Source organism: Phalacrocorax aristotelis, chromosome 9 (assembly GCF_949628215.1).
Source record: "Phalacrocorax aristotelis chromosome 9, bGulAri2.1, whole genome shotgun sequence".
NCBI lineage: Eukaryota > Metazoa > Chordata > Aves > Suliformes > Phalacrocoracidae > Phalacrocorax > Phalacrocorax aristotelis.
The window spans coordinates 12,552,228-12,568,599 of NC_134284.1; the positions used below are offsets into that span (position 1 = coordinate 12,552,228).

Here is a 16,372-nt window from a genome sequence, read left to right on the forward strand (position 1 = left end):
GCTATTTCCTATCTCTCCCATTTGAGGGTGGCTCTGAAGGTCTGTGCCACTGTCAGTCCCACTTATCAGTGTGGCAAAGCCTGTGCTTCTGCAGCTCCTTGTTGCTGTCCTGTAGAAATAGCTGTGGAGTTAAAAGCCCTAATGTTCTCATTAAAGTGTGTGCTGCCCCTGCAGGAGCTCCTCAGCTGGACATGTGGCACTCCTGGCACAGCAGAGGCCCAGAGCTACAGGGGTTTCTCCTTGCAGGTCTTCAGAGCCAAGCATTTTATCCTGGGGCAGTTGCCCAGCCCCATCACACAACCTCGATGTTTAGGATATGTGCCATCAGCACTTCCTTGGCTCTCAACCTTGATGTTTTTCTAGGTCTTCTAGTGGTCACAGGGTGACCATTGTCTTGGGAGGGGGCTTGGTAGGAAACAGTGTCATGAAGTGGCCGAGCCACATTAATATCTCACTCATCAGGAGTGGGCAGGTTCTTGTCTTGACCCTTGTGCTTGTCTGGCTGGAAGATAAATTGGTTCAACTCATTAACCCAGCAACGAATTGTGGTGGGTTTCGATGGTCTTGTTTTCTGCCATTTTTAATGAGCAAAATTGGATTGCCAGGTGATCAGGCCAGCACCAGAGCAGATGCAAGATAAGCAGTGGGGTGTCTGTGTAGACAGGAACTTACATGCATGGGGGAGGACAGGGGAAGCAAGACCTCCACTTCACTGGAGGCAGGTATTAATTCTGCTCAATTCTATTGTAAAACCTTGCCTTGAATATCCTTGCAGTTATGAGTGAAGTGGGGGGGATCTCTCTTATGGCCTAATTGCAATGGGTAGCTGGCTTTTATCTCTTAATTGTTGGGTGGTAAAGAAGTTTTTCACCTTGGCTGTGAAATTGTATTAGGCTCAGTTGAGCCCTTACTGGGCATCAGGGGGCTGACCTGTAGGATGGTGGCAGTTTTGTGTTTCCATGTCATACCTCTATGTCCCCTCTCTCTCCTGCTCAGCTTGGAATCGCTGTGGGCTTTCTGGTCCCTCCAGTTCTGGTTCCCAGTGTGGAGGATGTGGAGAAGCTGGCCTACCACATCAGCATCATGTTCTTCATGACTGCAGGTGTAGCAACAGCCCTGTTCGTCCTGGTCATCATAGGTAAGGAGGTGGGAGTGTGTACATAAAACCAGGTGGGACTGAGAAGATCAGTCTCTGTGAGGAGCCTGCGTGCTAGGAAATGGGCCAGGAAGGTCATCTGGGGATGTGTCCCAGCACGCAGCTGACAGGGTCATGCAATACCATGTCTTGCTGCTTCAAGCCCTTGATGAACAGCACATGTAGAAGGAAGTTCAAGAGGTTGTGAGTGAGCCTGCCAAGTTGTTCATTTCATCCTTTGATTGCCTACATAATAAAACCCTGACATAAGTCCTTTAAAAGTCAACAGATATCTTCCAAGGTTCATAGTCATCTTGCCTGCAAACAGGGTGCTGGGCCTTGGGTTATATCTTGGACCTGACTACCTCCTAAGGAGAGAGGGGCATGTTATATGGTATTGCAGGAACAAGTTGTTCCCGGGGAAAAAAAGGTAACCAGTTATGAGTGGAGAGAAGGAAGCATTAACAGCAGTAGCAGGACACCAGAGGTGCAATTCCTCCACTTAACATGTGAAGCAGAAGCCAGTTCTTTAGCATGAAAGATTGCCATGCTCACTGGAGAGCAGAGCTTGTCTGCTGAGCTCCATGTAATTTTTTTTTTATAGGCTCCTCTTGCCAGCTTGTTCTCGTTCCCTGATGGCTGAATCAGATGTAGACTTTAAAGAATCTGGGGCAGGGAATAGTCAAGGTACAAAGATGGCTGTCTAGCACCTGGTACAGCAATATTACCTGCAACTGGGATTTCTGGATGATACTTTAATGCTAGTTAGGGACAGCAGATGATTTGGCCAGCCTAAGAAGTGCCAGGCCTGAAATAAAACCTGGCATAGGTCAGTGCTGTCTAGGCACTGGGCAGTGCAGGGCATCAGGCCACCTTTGCTAGCTGGCTTTTCCCATTCCACTTTTGCATTTGTAACTCCACACAACACTTTTGCAGCTGGCTAGCCATTTTCCTGGAGACAAAGGCATTATTAGTCTTAAACTCTTTTGTTGCTGCCAGACACTGCCTACACAAAAAGCTAATTGAAGGCAAGGTGTTTCCCCAGTGGCAGGCGTTATTGTTGGAGACACCCTGTTCTCTCCTGTTCCTGGATAGGTTCATGCATGGAGATCAAAGCTTAAGGACGATGGTGTGTTTTGTACACTTGGTTTTACTAGCCCCTCTACTGTCCCTCAAATGGCTCTACCCACAGTGCATGCTCAGGCTCCCTGATTGCACCGTTACAAACAGGTGTACTTTTGTGTCTGGTTTCAGTCTTCAAGGAGAAGCCCCCGCATCCTCCGAGTCGAGCTCAGGCCTTGATCCAGTCAAGACCGACAGAGGAGTATTCCTACATGCAATCAATCCTCAGCCTGCTCCGCAATGTCAACTTTTTGCTGCTTATGATCACTTATGGTAAGGTCTGGCCTTTCTTCTGTGCAGTTATCACTGCTAGACATGCTTAGCTTCTGTCTCCCTCTCTCTGCTCTGCCAGGGCAGTAACTGGCTGAGTTGTTTTAGGGTATCATAAGAATAGCTGTGCTGCCACAGACCAGGAGTCCTTCTAGCCCAGTAATCTCCAGTAGTGGTTAAAAGCAAATACTTAGGGAAGAACAAAAGCGAGGCAAGCACACAAAGGACAATATGCCCACTACTGTTGTCCAGTCTTTGACTCTTTTCTGTTCAGGGGATTTCCTTATCCTGTTGTCTTTTTGTTCTAGTCGGTTAGTTACTTGCAATGAACTAATCTAAGTGCTTAGCTAAGAAATATATGGAGCTGCGTCTGAATGCAAGTCACAGCACTGAGTGAAAGTAATTTCTCAAGGCAAGGGAATGGGTGCCAGCCATCCCAGTGGAGGTCATGTGGGATGTGCAGATATGCAGACTGTATCAGCTTGCTTGGCAGTCCCTGTGGAGCAAATGGAGTGAAGGACTGGAGAAATCTTCATTTGCCATCTGTCCTTGCACACTGGGTTTGCTGCTTGCATTCTTTTCAGCAGTTTGGTCTCTTTCTCACAGGGCAGTGTGATGTGTTGAACCTGTTCCTGATGCTGAATTGTCATATGGAAAAGTATTTTTCTCTTTAGCAGAAAGGAAATTGCAGTCCATGCCTGGCTGCATAACAAGATATACTGTAGCCAGCTAGTCTGCAGGGAGTTTTGTCCTCGCTTCCTACCAGCTTGCTGTGGAAGTCCCTCAGGGGGAAAATTAAATAGTGCTGGAGGTCTGCTGTTCTGCCAGCAGTCGTGCCTAAAGGACCTAGGGGATGAGTAGCCAGGTTGGAGAGAGTGAGATGGTGGCTTTGTACCTGCTGAGGGTGCTAATGGTCTTTGGAGTTATTGAAATCTCTTTTCCCTTCTCAGTGCAGTAGTCTTCTAGAAATGCCCCTCTCAGATCATCCTTGAGCTCTGCTGGTTTGCATTGCAGCTGCTGGTTTGATTTTTTTTTTTAAATAGTACATTATGTCCTCTCGGACAGTGGAGTTTTTTCTAACTGTTGGGCAGACTAAGAGTTAGATTGTGTTATCTGCTCAGTTTGCACTTACTGTTCAGGGAAAAGAAAGGAGAAAGCATTTGTTCTAATAGGTGTAAACAGTTCTAGGGGTCAGAGGAGGGCTCTCAGTATGAAGAGCATGTTTAGAATCTGACCTTCCTGGGATAATTCCCTTCTGGCAGTCACAAACAACATGGAAATGCTGTTCAATGGCTCATAATTCAGTCTGTCTTCCTGCTGGTCTGTGCATATATTATATTCCTCTCTGTGTCAGCCTCATGTCAATCGCCAGCCTGACTTGAGATAGTGACCGTTACTCAGAGAGGGAACTATGCAGTGAAACTTTTCTTTTTCTTTTCTTTTTTTTTTTTTTTTAACTAGTGTGGCTTTAAAATGGGGACAGGTTTTTCCTACTCAAGTCAAAAGTTATGTTGGCCAAGATTTAAGACATCTGCAGCCACATGAGTGCAACTGAGTCATCCTCCCTAGCTAACACAGATATCTGCAGCCTCAGCCGCTTAGCTTTTGCATTAGCATAGTGTGTGTCAGGGGAGAGAGGGGGAAACCTGCTGCTTGTTCATCTCCCTTGGCTGTAGGAAGAATGGGGGCCCTTAAATGATGCCAGATCAGAACAGGTCTGCAGACCTCTAGGGTCTTGATATTACCAGCAGCTGCCAGCTCCTTTCCTGTGGTAAGACTTGCAGTGCTGGAAACGTTGGTGGTCCTGCAGCTATGTTAGTGCTAGTGAACTGTTTTTCAGGAAAACCCTCAAACAGCCTTTTCCCAAAGGCTGCTGACGTTGCTTCCATAAAGCTGAGGCATAACATGAAGTGGGTATTAAGAAACTCTGAGTTTATTGGGTTGGACTCTGCACTGGAGAGAAACTGCCTGCTGCTGCTGGGAGTCAGTAGGCAGGAAAAGGGTGGGAAAGCCTGTGAGAGGCTGGTAAAGTGGGAGTGATGAGACAGCCCCAAAGAATCAGCATTTGGAAAGGTGACAGGGCAGTGACAAGGAGGCAGGGCAGCAAGATCTGCATAAGGAGCCATTGTTCTGGAGGATGAGGAGGGAGACCAATAGTCTGGCATGTAGGCAATAGGCTGCTTACCTACAGAAGACCTGGTTTCTAGTTTGAGGCTTAATATGGCCTCCTTTTGGAGCCATAGGCAACAAGCTTCCCCTTCTGGCCTCTGTAAAATAGAGGAGACCCTGTGAGGTCTCAAAAATGTTCTTCTACAGCACATTACAAGCAAACAATGGTAATGACCTAATCAATCAGATGGGGCTGGACCTTCAGATGTCCTGCTCCAGCTACTAGTTCTGGTTTTCCTCATATGCATGGGCAAATGGGCACTGCCCCATTGAAAACAACCCTGGCCTGTTTTATGGGCATTCAAACAGCTGTAATTCATGGAGAAACTGCACTGAGCAACTGTGACATGTGAAATGCCTACAACTTTTGCCAGCCCTCACAAATGCCAATTCGGCACATTGTCCTGATTCTTAGAATATTTTGCCTGACTTTGGCGCCGAGTGTTGCTGCCAACTCTGCATTGTTTTCTGCCCAGCTTGGGAGCAGAGGCTCCTTCTCTCTTAGAAATAGCATGCATCACAGAACTGCTGTGAAGCTGGCATACTGACAGCATCAGCTATCACAGCAGTGTCTGGCGGTCCCACAAAGCTGCTGTCCTCTTGGCCGAGCAAGAAGTAGAGGTACACAAATGATTGGTCTATGCTTATGCCTAGCTTTGAAGTGAAGCAGTAGTGGGTAGAGAGATGGTGCTGATCTGCCCCGCTCCCATGTCCTGGGACTGCAGTTGTGATGTCTCCTAGTGAGCAGGGTGCTCCAGAGGTGGAGATAGGATGAAGCCAAATTAGGCTTTTGTGGGCTGTTTTGCTATAGCCAGATGTTGCAAAGAGCCAGCTTTTAAGGCTGGAGGGTGCCTCCTTGCTGTGGGTTCTCCAGTTGTTCTCCCCTGTCTCTGGCTGCTGGCCTTGCTGGTGTTTCCAGCCTTTCTGAGTAACTCTGGAAAGGATTGGGTGGATTCCTCCTAGCTAAAGAGCATGTCATTCAGCTTACTAGCCTCTCCTGTAACATTCTGACACATGCTTTTGGAGCAGCAAGCATTGTCACAGGCAATTGGCTTATTTGGGATCACTTGCATAAGATTCCTCGTCTGTTCTCTGTGCTGTGAAGCTGTGGAGCAAGGTCTGCTTAATGTTGTCAGAGATGGCGTGTGAAGGAGGTGTGATGTCCCCTCCAGCTGCCAATCTTGTGGCTCCTCAGAGTGCTTCATGAGCTGCGTAGGGCAATGGGTATTCAGTGTCCCAGTGGAGGAGTGAGCTAGGCGCAGGATTGCCGAGTAGTTCAGGGTCAGGGGAGCTCAGGATTTTGTTCCCTTTGTCACAGCTCTGCCTGCTAGACTGCACTTCTTTATCACATATTGTGATGTTTCTGCTTTTAGCTGAGGCTGAAAGAGGAAAAGTAAGAAGTGGGAACTTGACATGTATCTGTTCTGTCAGGATTTCAGGCATCTGTGCCAGAGTTTTTAAAATCATGCCTCCTTACAGAGCCTATAGATGTGTGAGCTGCAGTGGTAAAATCTGTAAAATCTGTGTCACCATCCCTCCCCCCATAAGGATCACTGAAGCCTTGAAGAGAAACTAACTGCAAATGTAAATGACTTTCTGAGAAGAAAGTTGCACTGACTGTTACAGACCTCATGCACCTGGGGAAGGTTTCTCAGTATCGCCCAAGGTGAGAGTGTAGCCGTTGCAGTACTGCTGGTCCAGCACCCATGTGGATGTTCTTGTTCACAAGAAAAGCTCTTGGTTTTTGTGCCCTTTGGGAAGATGTTTAACTCAACCAGAGTTGCATGTAGGCTGGAGCAGAGTATCTGAATGGGGCTTCACCAGTATCACCCCAACGGTTTCCATTCTCACCTTGGGTGATACTGAGAAACCTTCACCAGGTGGCTGATGCTTGTAACAGTTAATCTAACTTCCCTTTCAGAAAGACAATTACTTTCACAGATGGGTGGGTTTTTTTTTTTCGGCTTCAGTGATATCTTTTAAAATGCAAGACTTTTCCCATGAAGATGCACACCCAGGTGCCTGGGGGAAGTGCTGTCTGTGCTTCGCCATCGGCTCTGCTTCTGCTTGCCTTCTGGTGTTTCTTGGCTTGGGGAGGATGTTTTTTACTGGCTCTCAGCAGGGAGAGTGCTATCACGCTGTTCTCTGGGAGGAAATGACACAAGTGTGTGGCACTGGTGTTAACTGAATCCCAGGTCCTTGTTAAAGGTGTGATGCTGAGGCAGGTGCTTTTTCTAGTATTTTACCTTGGCTGGGGGGAGGAGAAAACTCCAATGCTAAAGATGGATCTGGTTGTGAGGGAGGGTTGAGACCCGATGAAGGACTTGCAAGACCATTCAGTACCAGAAATGTGCACAGCCCTTCCTCTAGTTGCTAAGGTAAGAACCATCCTGAAACCTCCTGCATGCTGAGATCTGGCTGTCCTTTCAATAACCTATGTCTAGCCAGTCCAGCTGGCTCTCCTGAGACTCGGCAGCCTTGATATGAATCTCTGCTCCCAAAGATCTCTCTCTCTGCATTTCTACCCTTTCACTACACAGCAGGAGAGTAGCAGGCTCTGAACGTGCTGCATTTTTATCCCTCTCTCAGGTCTGAATGCAGGTTGCTTCTACGCACTGTCCACTCTGTTGAGCCGCATGGTGATCCATCACTACCCAGTAAGTGCATCCAACCCTCATGGCCCTCTGATGCTTGCTGTTGTCCAGCAAGCTGCTGATGCTGGCTGCCAAAGGAGAATCTGTGAGAAATGCAATGCCACAGCACTTCTGCCTGTCTCTGGCACAAGTTGTCTGGCTGGCAGGAGAGCGTTGGTTCCTTTAGTTCTTTACACCACACTGTGCAAAGGCTGGTGAGCTCCACCAAAGATAGCTCCTTTATACCCTAAATGACAGCATTTTATTCTGAGGAATTCTTCCAGCAATTGCCTCTGCCCTGTTCCTAACAGTGATTTCTACCAGGACATCTGTACCAGGAGGCTGCCCGTACTTGTGCTTTGGTGGCAGAAGGGTGGGATGCCTCAGTAGCCAGGCTACTGTAAGAGTTTACCACTGGGGCTGCATGCCAGCGAGCTCCTTTCAGTGCTGCTTTATAGTGGGTCCCAATATTTTCTGGTCAATCTGGCCCAAATCCTAACACTGGACAGCAAGCTTCATAGGGTTTATGCTGACTCATAGAATCATAGAATGTACTGAGCTGGAAGGGACCTGCAAGGATCGTTGAGTCCAACTCCTGTCCCTGCACAGGACAATGCCAAAATTCACACCATGTGTCTAAGGGAGTTGTCCAAATTCTTCTTGAATATTGTCAGGCTTGGTGCTGTGACTGCCTCCCCGGGGAGCCTGTTCCAGTGCTCCACCACCCTCTGGGTGAAGAACCCTTTCCTAATATCCAACTCTTCTGAGAGTGTCTGTTCATGTTGGCCAGTGCTTGCTTTTTTCTCTGGGCTGGCTCAGAGAGAAGAGCCAAACCACTTTTTTTCATGTGCCAGAATAAGGCACTGCATTGGCTCGTACTGGGTCCAAAAGTGTTCTTGCAAAGGCTAGTTCTGGTTAGTGTGTTACCAGCAGAAGGTATGTATGGGACATTAACTGGTGTCTCTTCCTGTCTGGGTTCTCTGTACTTTGCTTCTTGTTGGCTATGACTTGGTTTCTGTATTTGTGTGTATGTGTGTGTCTCACTACAGGGGGAGGAGGTGAATGCTGGCAGAATTGGACTCACCATTATACTGTCAGGGATGGTTGGGGCTCTGATCTCCGGCATCTGTTTGGACAGAACGAAAACCTACAAGTAAGTCCCTTGTTTGCCTCTGTGCTGATAGTTACTGTGCTTTTCCCCCATACTGTGCAAGGAGCAACCCTGTGCAGTTGCAACTTGGCCGCCCAGGGACTCAATCACTGGAAGCGTTTGTAGGAAAAAAAATATGGTTCTTCAAAATCCAGTTAGTCTAAAGTAAAGTTTGGAGTTATGTGTTAGTCTGCACTCAGCGCATACAAAGTCTGGTTCTAGTGGTCCCTAGGGGGCATAAGGAGAGGATGAGATGGCCCAGCAGCTGCTTTGTCAGGGATGAGAGAGCCCTTGGCACAAGCAGAATCAAGATTGTACTAGACCATTTCTCAGCCCTTACAAACCAGCTTCTGTGAATCTTTGTCTGACTTAATGAAAGGCTCATTGAATCCAGTGCCCAGAGGCATTGTGTGAGGGCACGTTGCTGTATTTAGGGCGAGCATAAGGGGTACCGGGGTTGGGGATGGATGATTCTGGGTTTGCTGTCTGGTGGATGGGGAGGCAGATCTGGCCAGCATACCCTGCCATCTGCAAAGGGACAGCTAAGAGTCTTTGCATGCCCTGCAGCTCCCAGTCCTCAGAAACTCAGATCTCTCTGACAGACCTCTGTAGGGTGTTCGAGGGGATAGAGAGTGCCTCTTCTGTCTTGTGTTGAGGTCCATGTAGCCAGCTCTTCAGTTTCCCTGCTGACTGTGAGAACTGTGCTATAACCTCTTGTCTGAGCAGGTTGGGTGAGAGGGGGCTTTACTGGGCATGTGCTGGTGATGAGCTGAAGGCATCTTTGCAGTTCTTTTCCTTGCAGCAGCTTTTCAATTGGGGGAGTCCTGCTGCCATTATCCTACCTGGTATCTTGGGCTAGGAAAGAACATTCTCATTGTGGGCAGCTTAGACGAATCTGGCCAGCTGTGCGCTTCCAGCTTCTAAAGTGGCCTCTGGCCCTAGCTGTCAAGTACAGGCATCAAAAATGGAGAGGAAATGGGCTTCTCTAACAAGAAAGAATGGTAGCTGAGGACTCCTGGGTGTGCTAGGAAAGAGAAGCAGATGACTAATACAGAGGTTGGCAGGTCACTTGCTGTTTCTAGATCATTGTGTGCCAGCAAGTAGTTGTCATTTTGCAGTCTTGGGAAATAGAAACACAGCTGTTATGAACTGCACTAGCTAACTGTGCCATGTAACTTGTGTCTCTTTTGAGCCCAGGGCTAGTGGTAAGGTAGCCTTAGTTGGCACTGCTAGGGCAGATGGTCTTCCTGATGCTCCCTTAAGTGGATCTAGGTTGCAGCATGAAGGCTGAAGAGCTTTGTGGCTTACCAGGCAGAGCTGGGACTTGAAATTTGGAAGAATGGGGGGGGGTGGGGTGGGGTGTGCAGAAATCCTAGAACTGTTCCATGGCCCTTGCTTTCTAGGAGGGCCAGCAGCAGCAGAGCTGGCTGAGAGTGCAGAAAAATAGGGCTATGCCACCCATGGAATTTATCCTACAGACCCCAGAGACTATCTGGGGATAGATTTAGCCTTAGGTGAGGAAAAACACTGCTAAGAATTTGTTCCCCATTGCAGCCCACGAAGTGGATTTCTGTGGAACTAGCAAAATTTTTGAGTGCTACAAAGTCTTTATTTAGCCCCATTAAAAGTCTATTTAAAAAAACTGTCAAGATGCCAGATGTTCTAGGTAGGTACCCTCCCCCTTCCCTCTGCTGCTCAGTGTCAGGAACGAAATGGTAAGCACATGAAAATCAGGAAGGAAAGATGTCAAGTCCTTTTTTGAGTCAGCTTGGAGAGAGAGGGAAGCAAATGAATGGGATCCAGCTGTGATTGAGGGGAGCAGGGGGAGGTTAATAACAGAAGGAATTGCAGAGCTCTACATGCATGTTTGATCTTTACTGTCCTATCAGCAGTTCCCTGAAAGGGTGAGGCTGTGCTAAGTCAGGCTTTCCCCATCTGTCATGCTCAGGCACCAAATGGCCTTGCATTCTTGCTTTTATTTGGCAGGCAAGTCCCTGCAGCAGGCCCTGTGCTGTTCTCATTTTTGGAATTAGCAGGCGCAGATTTGGCCCATACAAATACACAAGTTACGTTGTGATGAGTGAGTGGTCCCAGAACTGGGGCTGCCTCTGGTGGGATGGCTTGTTGAGAACACTGCACCTCTTCGAAAGAATATGTTTTGACATCAAGTTAAATGGGGCTCCATGTACGTCCTTTGGGTTCCTGGCTTAGAGGAGAGATGGTGTTGTGACACCTGGTGACTGCTGGGTGTATTGGTATTTGTAGGGGAGTCTGTCGTAGAATCAGGGGTTTGCAGACTGCATTAATCAGCACTTCTCTTTTAAGGGCAGTGTTCATATGGCCTCGGGTCCAGTTGGCTCCAGACAGTGCTGTCTGCTGTTACCAGTGCATCTCTGTAAGGCAATATGTCAGAAATATCTATCTCTTCATTGACAAGGCAGAGGGCCCTGAGTGGTGTTTTAAACTTAAACTTAAGCCTTTGCAGGCCTGAAGTATGTTAAAATTTGGGGGAGGGAGGAAAGACCTGGATATTGGAGATATATTAATTATTGGATAGATAGAAATATTCAAGAAAGGGGTGCTTTGGTGTCTCCCACTGAAGGGTGAACGCTCTCTCAGCCTAGCTTGGCCTGCAATTTGGGTCTTCTTGTTGTAGCCCTTTTCCAGGTTAGTCCTTGTGTAGTGGGTGTGCCTTCACCCTGTCCTGCCATATCTCTTAGATAAATAATGTACCAAGGCTGTCCTTTTCTTTGACCTTCATACAGGAAGAAAGTGGTATAAAACTGAGTGCTGAAGGATGAGGGGGTGGTGAAAACCAAACCAGCTATCTCCAGTTCTTCCCTTCCCCAGCATCTGACACCTCAGTGTCTTCAGCAGTGGCATCCTTCTGGGATTATAGGTACATGGCCTTTGTTCAGGGTGTTGCATAGCTTGGAATGTCTGTCCTCATGGCAAAGCCTCCATAGGCTACCTGTCATTCCAGTCCATACAGCAGAGTGCTCTGGAGCTGCACACAACATCCCAGTACGCAGCTAAAGCTATGGCATGTGGCTGTGGCCTCTCCCCTGCCCCTGTTCATTTGTTGCTTCAGATGTTGCTCGACTCTGATGTTTTTGCAGCTCTGATCCCCTGTGAGTGTGGTCCTGTCTCTTCGGCTTTCCTCATCGAAGCCCCCCCCCCCCCAGTTCCTTGCTCTAGAGCTTCCTCTGGAGTTGGCTGAACACCAGGAGTTGTGCTCTCTGTTTCAGTCCTGTTCTCTGCTGGTGCTGGCTCTGGCTGGGTTTTTTTCCCCGAGGTCTGTCTTTTTGCACAGTCCCTTGTGTGAGCTCTTTAATCTCCCCCTTCAAAAGGGCAGGGAATGTGGCTGGGAGGGCAGATGAATGTCAGGACAGGTTAGGTTCACCTAAGTGACATGTGTGTTGGCTTCTTGAGAGATATCTTCTGGCTCTGCTGCAGAGGCTTGGCAGCTGCTACCTTCATAGCACTGCTTCCCCATCAGTGTGCTGGGCTTCCTTCCCACACCCCAGAGCACAGAGGTAGGTTAACCCCAGTTGTCCTAAGGTGATGTAGTAGGATGCACAACTTCCGTCCTGTGCTCACTGCACTCTCTTTCAAGCAGACTGGCTGTACCTGTTCCAGACAATAATTATCAGTCCATGTAGGGCCATCATGAGAACAGGTTGCTAAAAACACCAAGACGCTGTGTGAATGTCCTCTGTGAATCTGCTTCTCCTTTGTGTTTTTCTCTCCAGTAAGATATTTATGGCTATGATAAGAGGCTTATCCAACAAAACCAGGCATTATTCCACGCCCTGATTCCCCTAGGGCCACAGAGCATTCTTGTTCTCTAGTGAACATGGTGACAAAGGCTACCTCCTGAGAAACACCCTGCCTCGGGGTCTTTCCCCAGGGGTTTCTTTGTTTCCCTGTGCACCGGTATCCTCCTGTGTCTCACCTAAACCCTTTGTTTGCAAATTTTTGGGTCTTGCTTGGACTGCCCAGGAGAGCAGGGTCTTGCTGAAGTCTGCCTGTGTTCTTGAGGCTGTTTCCCACAGTGGAAGTTGCATTCAGGGCTGTCCCAGTCCCAGTTAGGGACGGTGTTGGGCAGGCAGCCACTCAGTGCATGGCTTCAGGGTGCTTCCTTCCTGGTGTGTGACTTCCACAGTGTGCAAGTCTGCAGTCCTGTTCTTTCACAAGGGTCTCTTGATTTGTTTTGTCCTGCTGGAGCCTAATGATTCAGGGAGGCAGGTCAGTGAGGAAAGCTCATAGTTTCCTTGAGCCAGCAGCTAATGTGCAGTGGGTGTGGTACCCATGGCAAGATGGAACAGTTTTCTCCATTTTGTTCACCGCTTACTTCTGCAGTTCCAGTGGAGAACACCACTGGCTTTAACCTGTAAGAGCTGACTGCTGCTCTGAGCCTGCCTGCTCTAGTTCTAAGTGGGGAGCTGCATGTTCTGGGAATTTCTTTCTTGCAGCTTGGCTAATGACATAGCATCAATGTGAAACAAAGTCCTGACCACATCTGGTTCATCATCTTTGCCTGGAGATGAGGAGCAAAGTGCAACTGAGGGCGACTGTTGTGACAGAGTGAACTGGATACAAACTATTTAGAATACTTGAACCGTAAGCCTAGAAAACTGGGTAAGATTTTGTGGGCTCTGCACTGAGACCAAAACTGGCTGTGGGAATTAAAACCAAAAAACCCCCACATGTGCCAAGTGTCCCTGCTGGCTGAGACTAAGCTTCTTAGGGCCACAGCCACCTCTTGGAGGTCTGCACTGTATTCTAGCACTGACTGCTGTGTAGTTTGGAGACTTCTCTTTATCCAAAGGAGCAACCAGTTCAAACTTGGGCCATGCAGCCCAAGGAGCTGTAATTCTAGCCTTGAACCCCTTTCCTAGTCAGCACAGTCCTAGTCAGCTTGTCAAGAGATGGGAGGCATAAGAACTTGCAGGAGATATCTGAGGAACCCTGTATTCAGCAGAGAAAGCCTTTTATCTGCTTCTCAAACTAGTTGATCTTTAAGTTCCCTTCCAACCCAAACCATTCTATGGTTCTCTTTCCTTTCCTGGGGCCGCTCTCCAACTCCTCTGTCAGGCCTTCATCTCTTCTCCTTCTGCAGCCTCCAGACTGTGTGCAGGCCATGTAGTGTGTCTCTATAACGGGTTATAGCAGAAGTAAGCAGCCCCTTTATGCTGCCTTCACAGGTGAATTTTTTGGCCTCCATGAAAGCATTGGAAAGAACATATTCTAGAAATTATATAGCATCGGAGGTTAAGGGATATACCTACCCTTTTGACATAAAACAAAATTACTTGTCACAGCAGGATGTTGTTTAGTGAATTAAATGTGTCTGGTGAACCTTTGTAAGCATGGCTTGATAGTTGAAGTCTGAAATTAGCTTCTCAAGCCTGTATTTGGATAAGAAGCGACATAGTAGCATGAAACCCACTGACTTTAGTCTCTGCCAGCAGTGAGGGAGGACAGAACCTTAGTTGGAACATTCTGGTTTTATCTGTAGTAATTCAGTGTACTGGAAACATTTCATCATGCAATATAATACTGGCTGCCCATTTGGGGTTGGATTTTTGATGGTGGTCATTTGCATTAAAAAGGTAAAAAAAAAGTGAAAACAGTTTGAGGTTTAGTTTCTTTAGTAGAATTCTAGGAACTGATAACAAACACATTCTCTGGATTAGCATTAAAATGTGTAGAAGGTACACAAGTAGCTCGTAGTTATACATTTAACTTCCTAAAAAGCAGTGCTCAGAAAGTTAACCTTTTGTCAACTCTGGTAACTGTTCTGCTTTCAAGAGCCTGGTGGAATTTCAGTTGGGTAAAGGATTTACCTTCCCCTCCCTCCCTCCCTCCCTCCCGGAATTACATACTGCAAAGGGCTACTTGCTACCTCCTGTACTGGAAAAAGCCCTTTGTGTTTTTTTTTTTTTTTTGGATGTGGGAAGAGTATCCTTGGTGTCTTGTCAGGGAAGACAATTGCTGACATTTCAGTTCTGGTGAAACTGACCTGGGCTGCTGCATGTATCTTGCAGTACTGAGCCCACTGATGTTCCTCAGCATGGCCAGGCTGCAGATACGGCTGTTTCCAGGATCTGCCTGGCATGCTTCCTGGACAAGGCGTCTCTCTGCCCAGAGATGAGAGCTTGTGGTTCAGCTGCCATTGGCCACGGAACTGGCACTTGTCCTGCTAAAGGCTGCAGTGGCTTGAGGGTGAAGCTGTGAGGGTAACCTGGCTGGCATGTCACCTCTCCAAGTACAGCAGGCAGTTTAAACAGAGAAAGGAGCAGCAATGAAAGGTGTTTTAGATAGCATTGAAAAATACAGGCCCATAACACTTAGCAGTGTGTGTCACCTCTTCCCTTTACTTTCCTGCTTGGGAGTGCTTAATCACCTCAGTTCCTGCTTATAAGTAAGTGTGTCCAACTGGTTGTAGTACAGAGAGTGCCCAGGAAAGATTATTAATATCTTTATTTGGCTCACGTTGTCTCCCTCAAGAGGAATGTACAGTACACGACTAGGGATTGTCAGCCCATGGAGGGATCTGAGCTTCTTGGCTGCCTCATAGGTGCCTCCTTATACATGTGACGCCCTGACCCACAGGGAACAAAGCCTCCTGCTCATGAGGTAGGGATGTGAAAACTCCTAGGTCTTGTTCTTGCTTCTGCTGCTGCCCTGCTGTATGTGCAGGCCCTTCTGTGCTTTTTGTCAGTCCAGTTCTTCTGTCTGGGGTAAGGGTGTCAGAGAGCTGTGCAAATTTTTTTATTATTTATTTATTTAAAACCATGTGCTGTATACTATACCAAGACCTCTGTGTGAAACGAACAGGAGGACTGGATTAAATAAAACCCTAACTCTGTTTTTCCTTGCAGACAGACAACACTAGTTGTCTATGTCATGTCTCTGGTGGGAATGATAGCCTATACCTTCACACTGAGCTTAGGCTACCTCTGGGTGGTCTTTGTGACTGCAGGCCTGCTGGGGTAAGTTCATGTGCAGGCTACTTTCCTCTACATGTGAGCTACTAGGGGATGAGCAGGGAGGCTCATGGTGCAGAAGCAGCTGGGGAGAGCCGTAGCCTGTGTGTGGCTCCTGCGTGGTTTAAGGACAAAATGATCTGCTCTTCCCATCTCTCTCTTGTACGTGTTTCATTAATGTCAGGGATGTTATTGTGGCCCTGCTCAGCTGCAGCTGCCTTAAAAATTCCAGGCCATCAAGTGAAAGCATTTGGGAAGCGAGTGGTACCACAGCCCCGTAGATGACCAACGGGCAGGAATGAAAAGCATGTGGGCGTGGGTGGCTGTTCTTCTGTGCTGGGGATGGTGCCCCTTATAGTTACTTTTGGGAGGTGCTGCTTTTAACGCTTTGTTCATATAGCAACCAGCAGCTCCCTGCTGGCCTGCTTCTGTGCCTTGAAGCTGTAGGCAAAGGTATTTCTGGGTAGGAGGAAGACCTGTGCCATGGTGAAGGAGTCAGATGGCCGCCTGGGCTGTGACAATGCTAGGGGAAACATCCCATGCAGTTAATGAAGCATCCCAAGAGGGATATGGGCTACACTGTCTCTTCAGTCTTGCTTCTGGCAGTTGCTGAGTTCTGTGTGTTTCTTTACAGGTTTTTCATGACAGGATACCTTCCCCTGGGCTTTGAGTTTGCTGCAGAGTTGACATACCCAGAATCAGAAGGAACATCATCGGGGCTCCTTAATGTCTCAGCACAGGTAGGTGTGCTGTTTTCCTCATTTGCCTCTTTATATGCAGAGATATTAAATTGTAGTTCCCAGCCTTGACTCTTACTTCTTGGCCATGATTATTGTAGCATACTGCAGATCTAAGAACCCTGGGACTAGGCTTTTTGAATGATGTTCCTCATAGCATTTCT

General features: G+C 47.8%; 1 protein-coding gene across 6 annotated transcripts in view; it reads left to right on the top strand.

The window, feature by feature from the left end:
• Positions 1–16,372, top strand: part of FLVCR2 (FLVCR choline and putative heme transporter 2) — a 42,544-nt gene that overhangs the window by 13,356 nt on the left and 12,816 nt on the right. For 4 of the 6 annotated variants that reach the window (XM_075103536.1, XM_075103534.1, XM_075103538.1 and 1 more), the window contains exons 2-7: positions 997–1,138; positions 2,390–2,530; positions 7,286–7,353; positions 8,379–8,482; positions 15,367–15,477; positions 16,106–16,211. In XM_075103536.1, the coding sequence (XP_074959637.1) occupies positions 997–1,138; positions 2,390–2,530; positions 7,286–7,353; positions 8,379–8,482; positions 15,367–15,477; positions 16,106–16,211 (672 nt within the window). The remainder of the gene's footprint in view (positions 1–996; positions 1,139–2,389; positions 2,531–7,285; positions 7,354–8,378; positions 8,483–15,366; positions 15,478–16,105; positions 16,212–16,372) is intronic. The other 2 variants (XM_075103539.1, XM_075103537.1) reach the window with 1 other exon arrangement.